This window comes from Dermochelys coriacea, chromosome 10 (genome assembly GCF_009764565.3).
Source record: "Dermochelys coriacea isolate rDerCor1 chromosome 10, rDerCor1.pri.v4, whole genome shotgun sequence".
Classification (NCBI taxonomy): Eukaryota; Metazoa; Chordata; order Testudines; family Dermochelyidae; genus Dermochelys; species Dermochelys coriacea.
Genome location: NC_050077.1, coordinates 35,590,027 through 35,607,419, shown reverse-complemented (window position 1 = coordinate 35,607,419; position 17,393 = coordinate 35,590,027). Strand labels below are relative to the sequence as shown.

General features: G+C 45.3%; 1 protein-coding gene across 1 annotated transcript in view; it reads right to left on the bottom strand.

Annotated features, from left to right (window-relative positions):
- RAB11FIP3 (RAB11 family interacting protein 3) overlaps positions 1-17,393 on the bottom strand; it is a 177,127-nt gene that overhangs the window by 70,315 nt on the left and 89,419 nt on the right. Inside the window, 1 exon segment of the mRNA XM_038419921.2 lies at positions 8,857-8,948. Coding sequence (XP_038275849.1) covers positions 8,857-8,948 — 92 coding nt within the window.

The following is a 17,393-nucleotide window of genomic DNA, read 5'->3' as shown; positions in this document are numbered from 1 at the left end:
CACCAGCCAGATACTACAGAAAATTCTTTCCTGGGTAACTCAGATCCCACCCATCTAATATCCCATCTCAGGGGATTAGGCCTATTTACCCTGAATATTTAAAGATCAATTAATTACCAAAAATCACATTATCCCATCATACCATCTCCCCCATAAACTTATCGAGTTTAATCTTAAAGCCAGATAGGTCTTTTGCCCCCACTGCTTCCCTTGGAAGGCTATTCCAAAACTTCACTCCTCTGATGGTTAGAAACCTTTGTCTAATTTCAAGTCTAAACTTCCTGGTGGCCAGTTTATACCCATTTGTTCTTGTGTCCGCATTGGTACTGAGCTTAAATAATTCCTCTCCCTCTCCGGTATTTATCCCTCTGATATATTTATAGAGAGCAATCATATCTCCCCTCAACCTTCTTTTAGTTAGGCTAAACAAGCCAAGCTCCTTGAGTCTCCTTTCATAAGACAAGTTTTCCATTCCTCAGATCATCCTAGTAGCCCTTCTCTGTACCTGTTCCAGTTTGAATTCATCCTTTTTAAACATGGGAAACCAGAACTGCCCACAGTATTCCAGGTGAGGTCTCACTAGTGCCTTGTATAATGGTACTAAAACCTCCTTACCCCACTGGAAATACCTTTCTTGATGCATCCCAAAACAGCATTAGCTTTTTTCACAGCCATATCACATTGGCAGCTCATAATCATCCTATGATCAACCAATACTCCAAGGTCCTTCTCCTCCTTCGTTACTTCTAATTGATGCTTCCCCAGCTTATAACTAAAATTCTTGTTATTAATCCCTAAATGCATAACCTTACACTTCTCACTATTAAATTTCATCCTATTACTATTACTCCAGTTTACAAGGTCATTCAGATCCTCCTGTATGATATCCCGATCCTTCTCTGAATTGGCAATACCTCCCAGCTTTGTATTATCTGCAAACTTTATTAGCACACTCCCACTTTTTGTGCCGAGGTCAGTAATAAAAAGATTAAATAAGACTGGTCCCAAAACTGATCCCTGAGCAACTCCACTAGTAACCTCCCTCCAGCCTGACAGTTCACCTTTCAGTAGGACCCGTTGTAGTCTCTTTAACAAATTCCTTATCCACCTTTCGATGTTCATATTGATCACCAGCTTTTCCAATTTAACTAATAATTCCCCATGTGGCATGGTATGCCTTACTGAAATCTAGGTAAATTGGATCCACTGCGTTTCCTTTGTCTAAAAAAATCTGTTACCTTCTCAAAAAAGGAGAACAGTTTGGTTTGGCACGATCTACCTTTTGTAAAACCATGTTGTATTTTGTCCCATTTACCATTGACTTCAATGTCCTTAACTATTTTCTCCTTCAAAATTTTTTCCAGGACCTTGCATACTACAGATGTCAAACTAGCAGGCCTGTAGTTACCCAGATCACTTTTTTCCCCCCCTTTCTTAAAAATAGGAACTATATTAGCAATTCTCCAATCATACGGTACAACTCCTGAGTTTACAGATTCATTAAAAATTCTTGCTAATGGGCTTGCAATTTCAGGTGCCAATAACAATTTCAGGTGCCAATAGATTTTACCATATTCCTTCCAAATCAAAATATCCCTGAGATTATAAATGCTAATGTACTCACCTTCTCCCCATCTCACCTGAGTATTGCAAGGATACAGTAAGCCTTGCCAGGTGTGCTCACTCTCTCCCCTACTCTCTCTCTTCTCTCTACCCCCTGGGTCAGATCCCTAGGGTCCCTGATTTTGCAGTCATTTCAGGTGACTCGGACGGGTTGTGGAACAGGGAGGCTAAGCCAGGCAAGCCTTCCATCAGGAGGCAGGGAAGAGAGAGGTTCTCCAAATGCCCTTTAGCGCAAAGCAGGGCACAACAGGCTCTCAACAAACTCACCTCTTCCACAGAGCCGCTTATGTTTCTGCGCCCTTCAAGGCTCTTACTTTTGAGGACGGCTTCACCTTCCTTACTGCAGGGAGGAGACAACTGTCATTCCCACCATTCTACTAAGAAGTTAATGGAGAGGAGGTAGGTGGTCACATTTGGAAGAACTAGAAACAGAATCCAGGTGTCTAACATGAAAAGCTCAAGCCTCATCCACAGTGCATTTCAGAATGAACGTACCGAATCTATGCACTTGGTTATCCTTTCTAATTCCTAGACAACACTTCGCTCCTGAAATAGAACCCAAGAATCCTGACAACCAATGTCCTCCTCTAATCACTAGACAAACCCCCACTCCGACGCAGGAATCGTCAACCCCCATATTCTACTCCAGTCTAGCAATAGTTATGTAACCAACTGGCAAAATATTTTGTCTCTCACTTTGGAGGCCAGTTCACACAAAGACCACTATTCTTTTAGCTCAAGTAGTAGAGCTCTGTGCTGCGGATCTGAAGGTCCCGAGTTCAAACCCTGTTGATGTGCGGGTGTACGACTTCTCCACACGCATCAAGACAGAATTTGTTTTTCCAGTTTTCTATTTACTCAGTTGGGTTATTTAATACATGCATTGAAAAAACATTCTTAAAATAGGCTTTCCAAACATAATTTGTCAATTATGGTGTATGATGTGCAAGAAGACTCATAGGTTCCACATCTCAGTTTTGTCCTTGACACCCTGGCAGGTTTGAAAGTTCAGAGGTATGCTTGAACCTCCAGTCACTAGGAGCAGATGAAGCAGTTTTGCTACGCTCTTCTCTGAGTCTTTGCCAGTCAGCAATCTAGCAGGATTTGTGTGGGTTGCTACAGTTACAGAAATATCAAATCTCCTCTAGATAAGAAATGAAAACTTTACATTTCCCCCATCTTCTACCCTTCTTTCCTCCTCCTCCCTTCCACCCATCCACTTTCCTAACCCAAGCCTCTCTCCACATTGTTATGACTATTGCAACACAAATCGGTCAAGTTGTAACAGGGTTGCTAAAGGTGATGTGCAAAGTGCAAACAGCTGGGCTGAGGCCCTTTTGGGTGCTTTTTTATGTTGCACTGAAAAGATCCAACAGGTCCTTCCCCCTCTACAATGAAAATAGATTTAAAAAAGAGAACTTTTTAACATTACAGATCGGGGTGGGCAAACTATGCCCCAGGAGCCGCATCCGGCCTTTCAGACATTTTAATCCGGCCCTCAATCTCCTGCTGGGGAGCAGGATCCAAGGCTTGCCCCGCTCCAGTGCCTGGTCAGGAAGTGGGGTTAGAGTTAGCCCTGCTCCGCGTGGCTCCTGAAAGCAGCGGTATGTCCCCACTCTGGCTCCTACGTGTAGGGACAGCCGGGGGCTCTGCACATTCTCCCTGCCCCAAGCAGTTCCCATTGGCCAGGAACCATGCCCAGTGGGAGCTGCAGGGGCAGCTCCTGCAGACGAGGCAATGCGCAGAGCCACCTGGCCATGCCTCTGCGTAAGAGCTGGAGAGGGGACATGCCGCTACTTCCGGGAGCTGCTTGAGGTAAGCACTACCCAGAGCCTGAACCCCTGTCTCTCTCCCAGGCCTCAACCCTGCCCCAGCCCTGATCCCTCTCCCGTCCTCCAAACCCTTAGTCCCAGCCCGGAGCCCCCCGCACCCCAACCCCACATCCCTAGCCCTACTCCAGAGCCCACACCCCCAACAGAGCCATCACCCGCTCCCCACACCCCAACCCCCAATTTCATGAGCATTCGTGGCCCGCCATACATTTCCATACCCAGATGTGGCCCTCAGGCCAAAAAGTTTGCCCATCCCTGTTACAGATTCAGGTCTTCCCTACCCTGTGTAAGGGGACTATTGTCCCCTTACTAACATTCAGTGGGGGTGTTTTGGTTGGCTAGCTCCCAGTACTAAAAGAAAGGGGAATGGTCAATGGGAAATCAGGACCCTGAGACTGACAGTCCCCAGGAACAAAGGGGAGAGGCCAATGCCCCAAGTCAGCCTGATTGACAAGAGCGGGCAGGCTACTCAGGGAGTCAGGAGGGTCCCGTCCTCCGTGTGAGCTGGAATTGCTTGGGTCAGACAGAGTGGGGTAGAGTTAAAGAGAAAGCAGGGGCCCAAGCTGAGCTGGGGAGCAGAGCCGTGCCAGCTAGAGGGGCCAGAAAAACAGTCCAGGAAGCAGGTCAGAGCTGGGAGCAGAGTAACAGAAGCAGCCCACAGAGCAGACCTGTCCTGGGGGGAGAGCTCAGCAACCAGAGCCAGGGGGGCCAGAGAAGCAGCCCAAGGAGCTGGAGGCAGAGCAGCAGCAGTGCTGAGGCGGAATGGAGCTGGAGCAGTCCGGAGCCAGCAAGGGGGACCCTGGGCAGTGGGCCCAGTGCAGGGAGATGCCCCCAGCCAAAAGACCTTACAGGCCAGACTTGGAGGGGAATCGTAACCCCGATGGGGCGGGGGCGACACTGGGAAGAAGGGTCCTGCCATCTAGAGCCTGAGAGAATGTGGCCACCACCAGAGCAAGTATCCAACCTGCAGCATCCCAGCAGCACAGCCAGGGCCTGAGCAGGAGGCCTGGGACTTGTGAGGAACAGACTGTGAACTGCCCTGACATTCCAGAGATGCTGGTTGTGATGCCCCAGTGCCACAGAGCAGGGTGACGTGTTTTCCTTTGACCTTTCCCATTTTATCCTTTTTTTTTAAAAATTAATTGCTGTTTAATCAATTGTATTTGCTTTGAACTGTATGTAATGATCAATGGGTCAGGAAAGCACGCAGTGCAGAGAGAGCACCCTGAAGTGGGGACACCATAGCCCAGGGGTGGGCAAACTTTTTGGCCTGAGGACCACATCTGGGTATGAAAATTGTATGGCGGGCCATGAATGCTCACGGTTCCCAGCCAATGGAAGCTGTGAGGGTGGCACTTGGGGCAGGGGCAGCGTGCGAAGCCCCCTGGCTGCCCCTATGCATAGGGGCCAGAGGGGAGACATGCCACTGCTTCAGGGAGCCAGGCAGAGCAGGGCAAGTCCCGAACCCCACTCCCCAGCAGGAGCTTGAAGACCAGATTAAAGCATCTGAAGGTCGGATGCAGCCCCCAGGCCGTTGGTTGTCCACCCCTGCCCTAAGTGACTGTGACAAAGTTGGGGGTCAAGCCCCCCGGGAATCCTGGGCCCAGCCTTGTAGGGGTTACGAGGACTCTGCCACATAGGAGAGGAGGCCTCTGGATAAAGGGAGTGGAAGCGAAGACTCTGATCCTTTTGCTAGCCCACTTCATCAGGGTATTGTATAAGCCAGGAAAGTTCCCCACAATAGCGGGACCATTCCCCCGCTTACGCATAGAAGAAGAAGAACTAGGAGAATTATGATATAACAAGTAAGAAGAGTATAGAAGAACAACCTTATTAACAAAAAGGGAAGGAGTTTTTATTCAGACTATTTATAACTTTTGTTTACACCTATTTAATTCAAACATTTGGGAAGAAAGATTTTTCTTTTAAGGACTCAGTACTTCTTCCCCTTCGTCTAAGGGCAGGGAGAGTATGATGCTTATTAAATGCTCCAGTAAAATTAGGGAAGTATAAAATAAGCAAGAGATTAAGATATATTTTAAAGAGTTTTCTTGACTCCTTTGTGCCTCATAGAGGACAAAAAGAGGGACATTTCATTCCTTTGCAGGTCCCCTGTAAGAAATTTCTTCTGAAACCAGACCTCTGACAACTGAGAGCAAGGGAAGCTAGATGTTACCCATCTCCCTTTGCCCTGCTTAAGGACATAACTGCTTTTGAAACGTGCTCACCTTCATCTAATCCACAGCCTAGAACCTCGTGTACTGATTTGCATGTTTGGGAACCTAAAGAAAGCCATCATCTTAAATGACAATTCTAACTGCATTGCCTTGCCCAGTAAACAAAAAAAATTGCTGCGAAGTTGTTTGATTGCTGCACACATATACACAGGGAAGTTCCAACAGGAGCATGAAACAAGGTACTTTTCACTGGAACACCAGAGTCGGTATGCCTAAGGCAAACGTCTGGACTTTTGAAAGTCTGTGTCCTTTTTCTTTTTCTTCCCTCTTATCACTTGGATCAGCCTGAAAGAGGCTTTTGATTATGTCTGTGTGTTTTATACTGCCTTAGAAATTCTCTAGGGCAGCTCCTCCATACAACCACAGGATGTAAATCCATAGTTCCTTGCTCAGACTAGCAGAACAGCACAGTGCTTACAGGGTACATCAAAGAAAGCTCACAGCACATTTGTTTGTGCCAGCACTCCTCGCTGGCTTTTTCCCTAGCTTCCCCTCTAAACAGTCCAAGGTTTCGCTAGTATAGCACTGCAGGATGCGCAGAATAAAATAATACCAGGGGCTTGTTGATCAGCTATATTTAAAGAGAAAAAGGAAAAAAAAAAGATGTACTTTTACACTTGCAAAACTGAGCAATATCTTTCTATCATGCTCCCATTTGCAGAGGCTCTGTAATCTATATTTTCTTTATAGATTGGAAATTATTTCAGGTTGTGCGTCAGACAACGGTGGTGATTTTTACCAAATACATTCGAAAACACATTGGGCTGATCAGCTGAAAGCTACCCCAAATACAACCCCCCAGAAATGGATTCTCAGTTTTAAAAAGCAAGCTGCAGGTTTGCCATTCATTTTCCTTCTATGATGTTTTTATTCTGACATGTAAGTGACACAGTAATTCCAGCAGGGCATGCTAAACTTCTCAGTATGGACTTGTTCCCACAATAACAGGTTAATTGCAACACTCTCACACAGCCACTAGGAAGTGCTCTTGCTCTATTTCCCTTCCCTTTAAAGACAGACTCATCCCCACAATGGCTCGCAGTAGCTTTATAGAATAAGCTAAGATCATTAACAGTATGAGTGCAACAGAGCCATCAGTCAAATCCAGGGAGTGAATATTTAAATCTTCTAGCTGGCTATTAGCAGAGAAAAGGTTAGAAGCAGCTGCAACTCCCATTTAGCTTAGCCCAGTCAGCAGAGGTAAGAAGCATTTGTGATGCTGAACAAATGGAACAAACTGGAAGAGGAATTTGAGAAAATGCATTTCCTACCCTGTCCCAAGTATAAATTGTGGTTTCTAAGTCAAAAGGCTGCTGTCACCTTGCTAAATACAGCAATGGTATTTGTGAGTTTATTCAAAATACCCAAGAGAGCAAGCAAAATGGTGAACCGTGTACTTGTATCATCTCCTGCACACAGTACAAGGCAAGACAATGAGGGTATTTTGCACATAAAGAGTGCAAAATAGACCCAGACTCCAAATACATAACTTTACACTTAAGGGAAGCCTCCCAATGGAAGAACTTAAGGCTCAAACATCAATCAAGCCTCTGGTATTGTTCCCTTTCTACAGATAGGGAAACAGAAGTGATTCCTCCAAGGTTGGAGAGCAAGTATCCGTGGTTTTGGTGAAGAGTGGGAACCAGCCAACAAGCTGCTTCAGTAAATGCCCTGGAAGTGGGAGAAGCAGAGGTTAAATAATAGGAATAGTTTATTCTGATTTTACTTTATACCAACCAGGGTCTTCAAAGTGACACGTTAGTGCCATATAAAACTTACTGTCTTGAAAGCACAAGGCAGCCAGTGGTTGATTTTTAATGACCAAGGGCAGAACAAAGGTGATCAGTGTCAGGTGTATTACCAGGGAACTCAAAAGAGCAGTGCCTAGCCCTCTAGTGAAGAAAATACAAGACTAAGAAAATGCATTCTGGGCTGTATATTTATTTGTGATCAAGCAATAGCAGGCATATTTTTATGTAAACACAGAGCAGCCCTGAGACCCTGACCTATCCAGTGGAGTCTCAATATTGCAAACCCTGGAGTCTTCCATTTTAGACTGTTAAAGGCTGGGGCAGTCTGGTAGGCAAGTGAACAAGCATGGGCACCATATACAGGGGGTACCATCAGGCAAGACTTTGAAAGAAATACTGAATTATATTGGGAAACATTAAAATACAGATTTGGAAAAACAATTAAACCACCCAGTGAGCTGGGCCTTCGTGGAAGCAGGAGAGTGTTTGCTCAGAGGGTAATTATGGTGGCCCTCCTGCTGCTGCTGTCTGGAAGGCACCCAGTGCACCTGCCAACTGGAGAAGAACAAAAAGCCCACAATTAAAGCTGACAGGCATGTCCTGGTAACAGCAGCCTCATTTACAGACAAGGAGAGCAAACAGCAAGAGACAAATGGAATGGCCTAATCCTTCCCACTAGGGAGGGCCAAGGGGAAAGGGCATCATTTGCTTTTTGAAATGGAACATTCCATGTCAACAACAAAAATAAAATGGGGGGGGGGGGGAAATCACACTGCCCTTTGCTCTGCCTTTAGCTGACAACACAGCAATGAATGACATCCAAAATATTCCGTGTCATCCTTCTGTTTAGGAACAGCCTCCAAGAGATTGGAGCAGACAGGCTCATGATGGGCGTATTTATAGTGAGTACTTCCTGGAACTGGGTTCATGATCTCTGTTGCCACAATCCCCAGTGGCAAAACTAATGCAACCACAGCAACGCACCTTTGCCATGCTTCTAACATTCTTTTGTCACAAGGGGCATCACTCCCACAAAGAACACAACACACACTGGCAGCTTGTGGCCAGAGATGGAAAAACCTTATGAGCGTTCAATGCTTTCTTCAACTCTGAGCACCAAAGCAACATGCATTGATGTCTGGCAGGCAGAAATACGGATTCTAATACAAAGGGTAAGCCGAAGGGATGCTATCAGACTTTTCATGTAAGTGCCATTTTCTATCAAGAACAGTGCTTGTGTTTAACATGTCACACTGGGCCCAGCTTTCAGAGATTCTGAGCACCATCCCCACTGAAGTTAACAGCAGCTGTGAGGGCTCAGCACCTCCACAAGTCAGACTGCCTATGTATTTCAAGTCCCAGACTACACACACCCCCAGTTTTCATGCCCTTATTTAGTTTACTAATACTTGCCTCAAACGTGACGAAGTCATCGAACTCATCAGGACAGACAGAAGCTTCCTCCTCATGGGTATACCCCATCTCACACAACTGGCTGTCAGAATCTGAAAGCACAGAAAATAAAAGGTCAGCTGTTACTAGCAGGGAGGAAAGAAGTCAGAAGAGGATTTGAACCCCAAAATGAAGAGCGTGTCCCTGTGAGAGCCGATAGTTGCAGGGCAGACTTGAGAGAGGACTTAATTTTCAACAGAGGGGGATTTTTATGATGGGGGATTTTTAATCATCATTATTAAAGATCCCAGTTTGAGAGCAGCCAAAGTCACAGGATTAATCCAGTTAAAAAAGTGCTTCCCAACATTAGAGCCTTGGTGTCCTCCGCACCTTGAAGCAGATTGGCATCTGGGTTACGTTCCCCTCGCCCCCAAACACATCCTAGCACAATTGCTGCCATCTCTCCTTTTCTGCACGTTTTCTTCGCTCTTTATTCTTCTGTGTTATTGTTGGTCACTAGCTTTTTTTTTTTTTTTTTTTTTTTGCTATTCTCCCTGACAATGCCACCTCTTCCCACTTCCCCATTCTCCTACTCAGCGGAAGACTACATGCTGCTGGGTGCAGGGGAATCCATCACTTCTACACAAGACTGAACTGACTGCCATGGGACTGGTGAAGAAAGCAGGCTGCTGCTGAGCCTGCAGCTTCATCAGGAGCCACCGAGACAGAAGGGCAGGGACAGGGGATAGCTTTCAAGGGGCTTTACTTGAACCACTTTACCCAAAACATGAGCATCTTGACATTAGAGTAGATCTGGGATCATAGAATTTTTCTCAGCCCAAACGCTCCCTTCTGAACAAGTCCTCCCCACTCCTCTGAACGATACCTAGGACTCTTCCCACAGGTTGAGAAACACTGGGTTAAAGTAAGATACCCAATCCTGTCAGCTCAAATTAAATGGTGGGAGCAGGATCACATCTCTTGAACTTACACATATCAAAGCTGTCTAACTCAGATGATGTTAACCAGGGCAAGGAATCATTATGGACAATAGTGTTTCAGAAAAGCTCTCCAATCATGTTGTATTTTGGGAGCCGCAGGGGCTCTCCCCTCACAACTGATGGAGGAGGATGGTCAAAGCAGAAAGCACAGCCTATGTTCATGTGTTCTTTAAGCTAACTATTTTCCAGCAAACTGACTCCACAGCCAATTCATATCTCTTCTAGGCTTCAGTCCAAACTAAGATTTCTCTAGAAGTCATATGAAGCTCAATACAGCCACCAGGACGGAACATGTGTAAACACCTTTGTAGAGTACATTCCTTATTTAGTCATAGCATAAGCCTTTAAAAAAAAAACAAAAACTTGTGTGTGTGCACAAGTTCAACATCTATCCAGAAAATGTTAATAGCTTTTGCTATTAATAGATTTGACTTGTTATTAAGAGTAGAAGGCAGCATGGTCTATTAATTATTATTAGTAGTACAGAACATTGGACTGGGAGTCCAGCTCTGTCACTTATCTGTTGTGTAAGCATGGTCAAATTACTCTTCCCCAGCCCCTTCTCCATTTCCCTTCCCATCCATTGACTCGTCTATTTAGAGTGAAAACTCTTCGGGACAGGGACTGTCCCAATCTCTACTGGGGCTTCTAGGCACTACTGCAACACAAATAATCACCACCTAAACAAGTTGCTTTCAGTCAGTTCTATGGCTGCAAATTGTTCTGCAATTTGAAAAGCCTGGGGAATAGTGCTTTTACCCTAAGGGTGAAGAAAAGCATCCTAGCAAAAGTGCCACCACCAAGCGATGTTTACAAGAATATTTCACTGCTATCAATAGATCTTTAAGAGCAGCAAAACCAAGGAGTGCGTCAGCATTAACTGTGGTGCACAGAAACTTGACAAGCAGCAGGAACTCAGTCGCCCGTGGTGGGAAAACTGGGCTGAAATGTGCATACCTGGTTTAGCTAGCTTGCCGTACTCATTACAAAGGCAGTGTATACTTACTTAATCCACTCTTTCAAAGTGGGGTTTTTTTTTCTTTTAAAAAAGGAGCAAACACCTCTTAAAAATAGGCCCGATTATTCCATGACTCCGGATCTCCTTCTAGGGCTACCATATTTCAGGTTCCCAAAAAGAGAACGCTGCCAGAGGGGTGTGGGGAAGAGCTGGAGAGGGGTGTGTAGCGGAAGCAGTATTGGGGGGGAGGGGGGTACCTGCAATGGGGGTGCTCACTGGAGGTGGGGGGCAGTGTCACTCCCTGTCACGGTGGCAGGCACAAGCCCAGGACGCAGTGACAGCCATCAGTTAGCACCTCCCAGCAGGACCTCCTCACCCGGACTGGGGCCTGGGTGGGCAGGATCCAGCAGCTGTGGCTGCAGGGGGATGGACCAATCAGCTGCAGAGGTGGGGAGGAACTAATCAGGAAACAGACCAATCTGGGCTCTTTCTGAGCTGCAAAGACTGTTCTATAAAAATCCCAGACATTGCCTGGTATTTGAAAAATCCACCTGGACGGAGGATTTAAAAAAAAAAAAAAAAAAAAGGCTCTGCCCAGGAAAACCCAGACATATAGTAACCCTGCCTTTACACCTTTCTCCTCCCAGCCCCTTTTTACTCGCCCTAACTCACTCAACACCAAGAGTTGCAGTAACCTTCCCTAAAACCCATCAATGCTGCCCTTTCAGTGGGCCAGTAAAAATGGAACATTATATAAACACACGCACACGCACCGAATCCAGGCTCTAGGAGCAACTACTGTACTGCTAACCTCTGGCTTGATGGATATCCTCAGCCTATGTTTACGGACTGTAAAGCTATCTAATTTAGAGGAAGCCTGCAACACATGACATTCTGACAAAGCAGTCCTCTCTTAACCTGGATGTGTGGCTTTTAGTGGCAACACCATAAATCACAGTGAGGAACAAGCCTGAACATGTTCTTTAGCAAATGGTGTCTGATTATGTGCTCTCCCGTGCGAGAGCGTGGCAGGATCATTCCTTCAACTGATGAAAGGTGCTCCTGTGTGCAATTTACGTCTGTAATATCTCTTGGAGCAGAACAGGCCAAGTTCTCTTTTGCCAGCGGTTTTAGTCTTTTGATTCTGCTTTGTAATCAAAGAGAGATTATCACGTACTCAGCCAGAGCTAGTCAGTATGCTAATAATGAGACAGCTAGCCAGCATTCCTCCTCCTAGGCAAATAAAGTGGTCATGTAAAAAGGCACTTTAAGACGGTGTTTTCTTTATCTCATTTTTAGCCCCCATGTTATTTGAAAATTCAAAGTCTTTTCCTACCAGAGATAGTTTCTCTCTCCGATTTTAGTTACTCAGCTCTATATGCAGCTTTGCTTTAAACGAGGCTGGACAAAGCACTTGAGAATCTCCAGTAGCAAGGAACAATCCTGAACTGGATTGGGCAGATAACCCAACAGAGCTTTTCCATCTCAACTTTCTATCATTCCAGGATTTCAAGTTTTGAAAAAGGCAATGTGGGCTCCTGACTTCTACAGCTGTGAAAACCCAAGGAAAGTGCTCTCATTGCCAACCACACGAGGCAGAGACTGTGACCTGAGAAAAGGAGTACTTGTGGCACCTTAGAGACTAACAAATTTATTAGAGCATAAGCTTTCGTGAGCTACAGCTCACTTCATCGGATGCATTTGGTGGAAAAACAAAACGTTTTGTTTTTCCACCAAATGCATCCGATGAAGTGAGCTGTAGCTCACGAAAGCTTATGCTCTAATAAATTTGTTAGTCTCTAAGGTGCCACAAGTACTCCTTTTCTTTTTGCGAATACAGACTAACACGGCTGCTACTCTGAAACCTGTGACCTGAGAGAGTCTCAAAGATGAGTGGGGAGAAGGCTGATCTTTGTGAAGGAGTGAGCAGCCCTTCTAAAATATACTATTAATATTGACATCTGTAGGTGGATGAGGAGAGATGTCATCAGATTTGGACCTTATAATTCATGCCTCTGGATTATTACAACATATTTTAACTCAGGATAGACTTGGAGTATTTGGAAGCTGCAGCTAGAACAGAATGCAGTGGCCCATTTAGTGGTGGTCTGCATAGACTGCACGTTGCATCCATGCTCCACAGACTGTGCTGACTTCCAGTTAGTTTCCAGGTGCAATTCATGGTGAAAGTTTCTATTACTAAAAGCCCTTTATGACTTCAGAGCCCCATCTCTATGTGGGTATCAAGAGAGTTAACAATATACGGAGTGTTGAGCTGAAAGCGATCAGACCTGTGCCAAGCAGCTGGGAATTGGGTGGCTGCCAGCCCTTTTACCACTATCATCTAGAATTGCTCTAAGCTGAGTCAGGCAACATGGTGGCTGAAATACTGAAGTCTGATCTACAATACTGCTCCCACTGCTGCTAGCAGCAGAGGGGGGGAAATTTACAAGTCTAGAGTAAACACAGCCTCAGTAAAGAGCTCTTGATTCAAAATTTACTCCTCTCTCCAGTCTAAGACAAAGCACCTACTGGTCCTCCATGCATGCTTCCAGGCACAACTACTTATTCAGGGCTTTTCTGGGGGGGGGGTGTTAGGCTGAAATAGGAGGGTTTTAGGTTGGGGGTGAGGGTGGGCTTTTAGCTGGATTAAGAGAGCCTGATGTTATATATGCACAATTTGAGATGTTGATGGGAACCCTGCACAATTAAAAAACAAAATCTCTGCTACACTCAGCCTCTGTCATCATTTCAGTAGGCTCAAACGCTGTCTGATCCCACCCTTTGTGCTTGCTCAGTTACATGAAGGGACACTGTCCAACACACTGTATCTTATTTAGTTGCGTGGAGAATATGGATGCAAGTTGCCCCATCTATTTGTGACTTGGTATGCTGGAGAGGTCTCTCTGAACAGTCAGATATTCTATTCTTACTGTGATTTGTGCTTTGAAAATGTAGCACCACTACAAAGAGCTTTGCAAGAAAAAAAATGTATAGGTTTCCTCAATAGCTGACTGCACACTTTCCACTGCTCCATTCTCCAGAAGCAATCGCTAGGAGTCAGGTTTGTTTTCACATCCCTCCAACTCAGGGCTACTTTCTCCACTACCAGCAAAGATGCAGAAAGCAGACAATGAAGACAAAAAGAAAAACAACCAAAAACCAGCGAACACCATGGATGAGTTTTCTACTCAACTCATCATCTTTCCTCTTATGGCAGGTTCTGCCCCCCCCTTCCTCCCATACGGCACTATGTGTATACTAAGGGTTTCTATGGAGATCTTGCCTTCCTGTCCTCAAACACAATAGGCTGCATTAAGCTTTCAAATTCATGTCTAAATGAACAGAAAAACAAAAGAACTACCTAACTGCTTATTAGGTGCTCCAGACCCATGAACACCACCTTCACATGTATGTACGAACTCATGCATGAAATCAGCATGGTATAAGACCTTGCCTAGGCTAGAATTGTTTCTGAAATGCTCCCACTATCGCAACTAGCAGCACAGCTTCACTAGCAGCAGCAGCAACAGTGGGAGTACTAGAGTAGAAAGGGCACTGGCATTAACCAGCATGTACACATGGTTGATATGACACCAGGGACACCCATGCAAACTCTCCCCTCCTCCCTATCCTCTCTCATCTGCTCTCCAGTAACCTTTCACCTGGCCAAGTGACTCCATCCCATCTCCAATCTCTCTCACACCCACTCTCATCCCTCTTATTCCTCCTCCCCACCCCCCAGAACAAACATGCTTTAATCTCTGGTTTACAGGAGGTGCCTTGACTCAACTTGTCCCTCCATCCACACCTCTTTCTCCCATTAGTTTCTGAGTTCACTGTGTGACGGTTGGATCACAGAAACCCCCTGGGAGCTGCCACCTGATGTGCCAAGACTACTTCTGCTCCTGCTTTCCTGCCCTGTCAGCTTAGGACTTCAGTGACCTGCCTGGTTTGAGCCATATCCGCTAGCCTGCTGCAAACCCAGACCCAGGTCTGAGCCACTTCCCCTAACAGCTGTAGGCTTAATTGAAAGCAACTTAGGAAATGTTCCTGTCCTTGACACTCAGATGCCCAACTCCCAATGGGGTCCAAACCCCAAATAAATCTATTTTACCCTGTATAAAGCTTATACAGGGTAAACTCAAATTGTTCACCCTCTATAACACTGATAGAGAGAGATGCACAGCTGTTCCTCCCCCCCCCCAAGTATTAATACATACTTTGGGTTAAATTAACAAGTAAAAAGTGATTTTATTAAATACAGAAAGTAGGATTTAAGTGGTTCCAAGTAGTAACAGACAGAACAAGGTGAATTACCAAGCAAAATAAAATAAAACACGCAAGTCTTAGTACAGTAATAAAACTGAATACAGATAAAATCCTCACCCAGTAAGCTTCCTTTTACAGACTAAAAGAAAAGGAGTACTTGTGGCACCTTAGAGACTAACAAATTTATTAGAGCATAAGCTTTCGTGAACTACAGCTCACTTCATCGGGTTTACAGACTAGTGTCCTTCTAGTCTGGGTCCAGCAATCATTCACACCCCCTGTAGTTACTGTCCCTTGTTCCAGTTTCTTTCAGGTATCCTTGGGCATGGAGAGGCTCTCTCTTTAGCCAACTGAAGACAAAATGGAAGAGTCTCCCAGGGGTTTAAATAGACTCTCCTGTGCATGGAGACCCCCTCCAATCTCCTATGCAAAGTCCAGCTACAAAATGGAGTTTTGGAGTCACCTGCACAAGTCACAAGTCCATGCATGACTGAGTTTCTTACCACCCAAGCCACATTCCTGGGAAAGCTCAGATATGGATTGGCATCTCCAAGTTCGTTGTTGGCTTAATGGCTTCTTGACTAGGAATTTACTGAGAATAGTCTTCTCAGGAAGCTGACCAACTGCTTCACTAAAACCTACTCAGAATCAAACAAGTATGCAGCTAATATTCATAACTTCTAATACAAAAATGATACATGCATACAAATAGGATTAATAGATTCAGTAGATCATAACCTTTACAGAGATATGTTACCTGGCATATGTAGCATAAAACACATTCTAGTTATGTCATATATACATTATAAGTATATTTTCATAAAGCCTTATGGGGAGCACCGTCACACACTGAATATACAATCTGGAGTTCTCCTCTTTCAATTCCACCCCAGGCCTCCTACAATCTGACTTTCACTCCTAGCATCCCAATGGAACTGTTCTCACCAAAGTCTCTCCTGACCTCTTCTTGGCCAAAGCTCAGAACCAGTGCCCCACCCTTTTCCTCTTCAACCTTCGACCATACTCTGTCTGCTCATTTGGCTTCCATGACTGTCCTCTCCTAACTCCCCAATTGCTCCTTCTGCACATCGCTCAGAGGCTCCCTATTCCCACTTAAACTTTCTGTGCTTCATCCTTCCACCTTCTCTTCTCCTCCTCTACCCAGAGGTGAGTAATTTCATCCACACACATAAATTCAACTCTCATCTCTATGCCAGTCACTCGCAGATCTACCTCTACTCCAGACCAGTCGTCTTCTGTCCAAACTACATCCCAGCCTATCTCCTCCTGGACATCCAACTCAAATTGAGGTGAAGCTCAATGAGGCAAAACAGACCTCCTACTTTGCTCAAACCCATTCCCCATTCCCTGCCTCTCCCAATCACTGTGGACACCACCATAATTATTGCCACTCAGAACTGTACCCTGGGTGTCATCTTCAATTCTGCCCTCTTTAGATCACTATGTGCAGGCTGTGTCTTAATCTTGCCACTTCTTTCTGCATAAAATCCCCCAGATACAGCCTTTCCTATTTCATCCAGACTCGGCATCTCACATCTCAGTTACAGCAACATGCTCTTCTCTGGCTTTCACAAATCCCATCTTGCCCTGCTTGTATCTATTCAAAATGCTGCTGCAACGATCATCTCCCTGGCTTCTCAATTTGAGTACGTCACCCCTCTCTTTGCGTCCCTTCACTGGCTCCTTCTTCTCCGTCACATACAACATAAGCTACCTCAGAAAGAAAGACTGACATATAGTTTAACTTAGACAGCAACTCCTCACCAAAGAAATGATGGACTGACATTTAGGAGACTAAGCTATTAAAAGCAAAGTGTTTTAAAAACAAGGTGGTCAAAATATGCAGTAAACACAAGAAACTGTCAGGGTCAGCAATAGCCAAGTACTATGAATCTGTCCAAGAGAGCAAAACATATCTGTACAAGCAGCCCTTCCACAGAGGGGCAGGCCATTAGCTGTATTTTTTTAGGTTAAAATGACATAAAATAGCTGGGTTGGCATTTCCAGAGGCATCGCTGTACCACAAGCCTTTATTTAGTCCCAAATAGTCGTCTGTTCTTAATTACAGGACAGAATTAGCACTGGCCTAATAGTCCTCCTGCTTCAGGGACAGCATGTACTTGATAAAATGGATTCCTACTTCAGCAAGGGGGGGACCTTCACTTTGCAGGGCCTTCTCCAGGTATAAATGGGTGGCACTGATCAGGGGCTGGAAGGGGTAGGGGAAGGCCTCCCTCCTTTTCCAAATTCTCCCCTCCCCATTTCTTTATATCAACAGCAGTTTCAGATCCCACAAGATGGGCAGC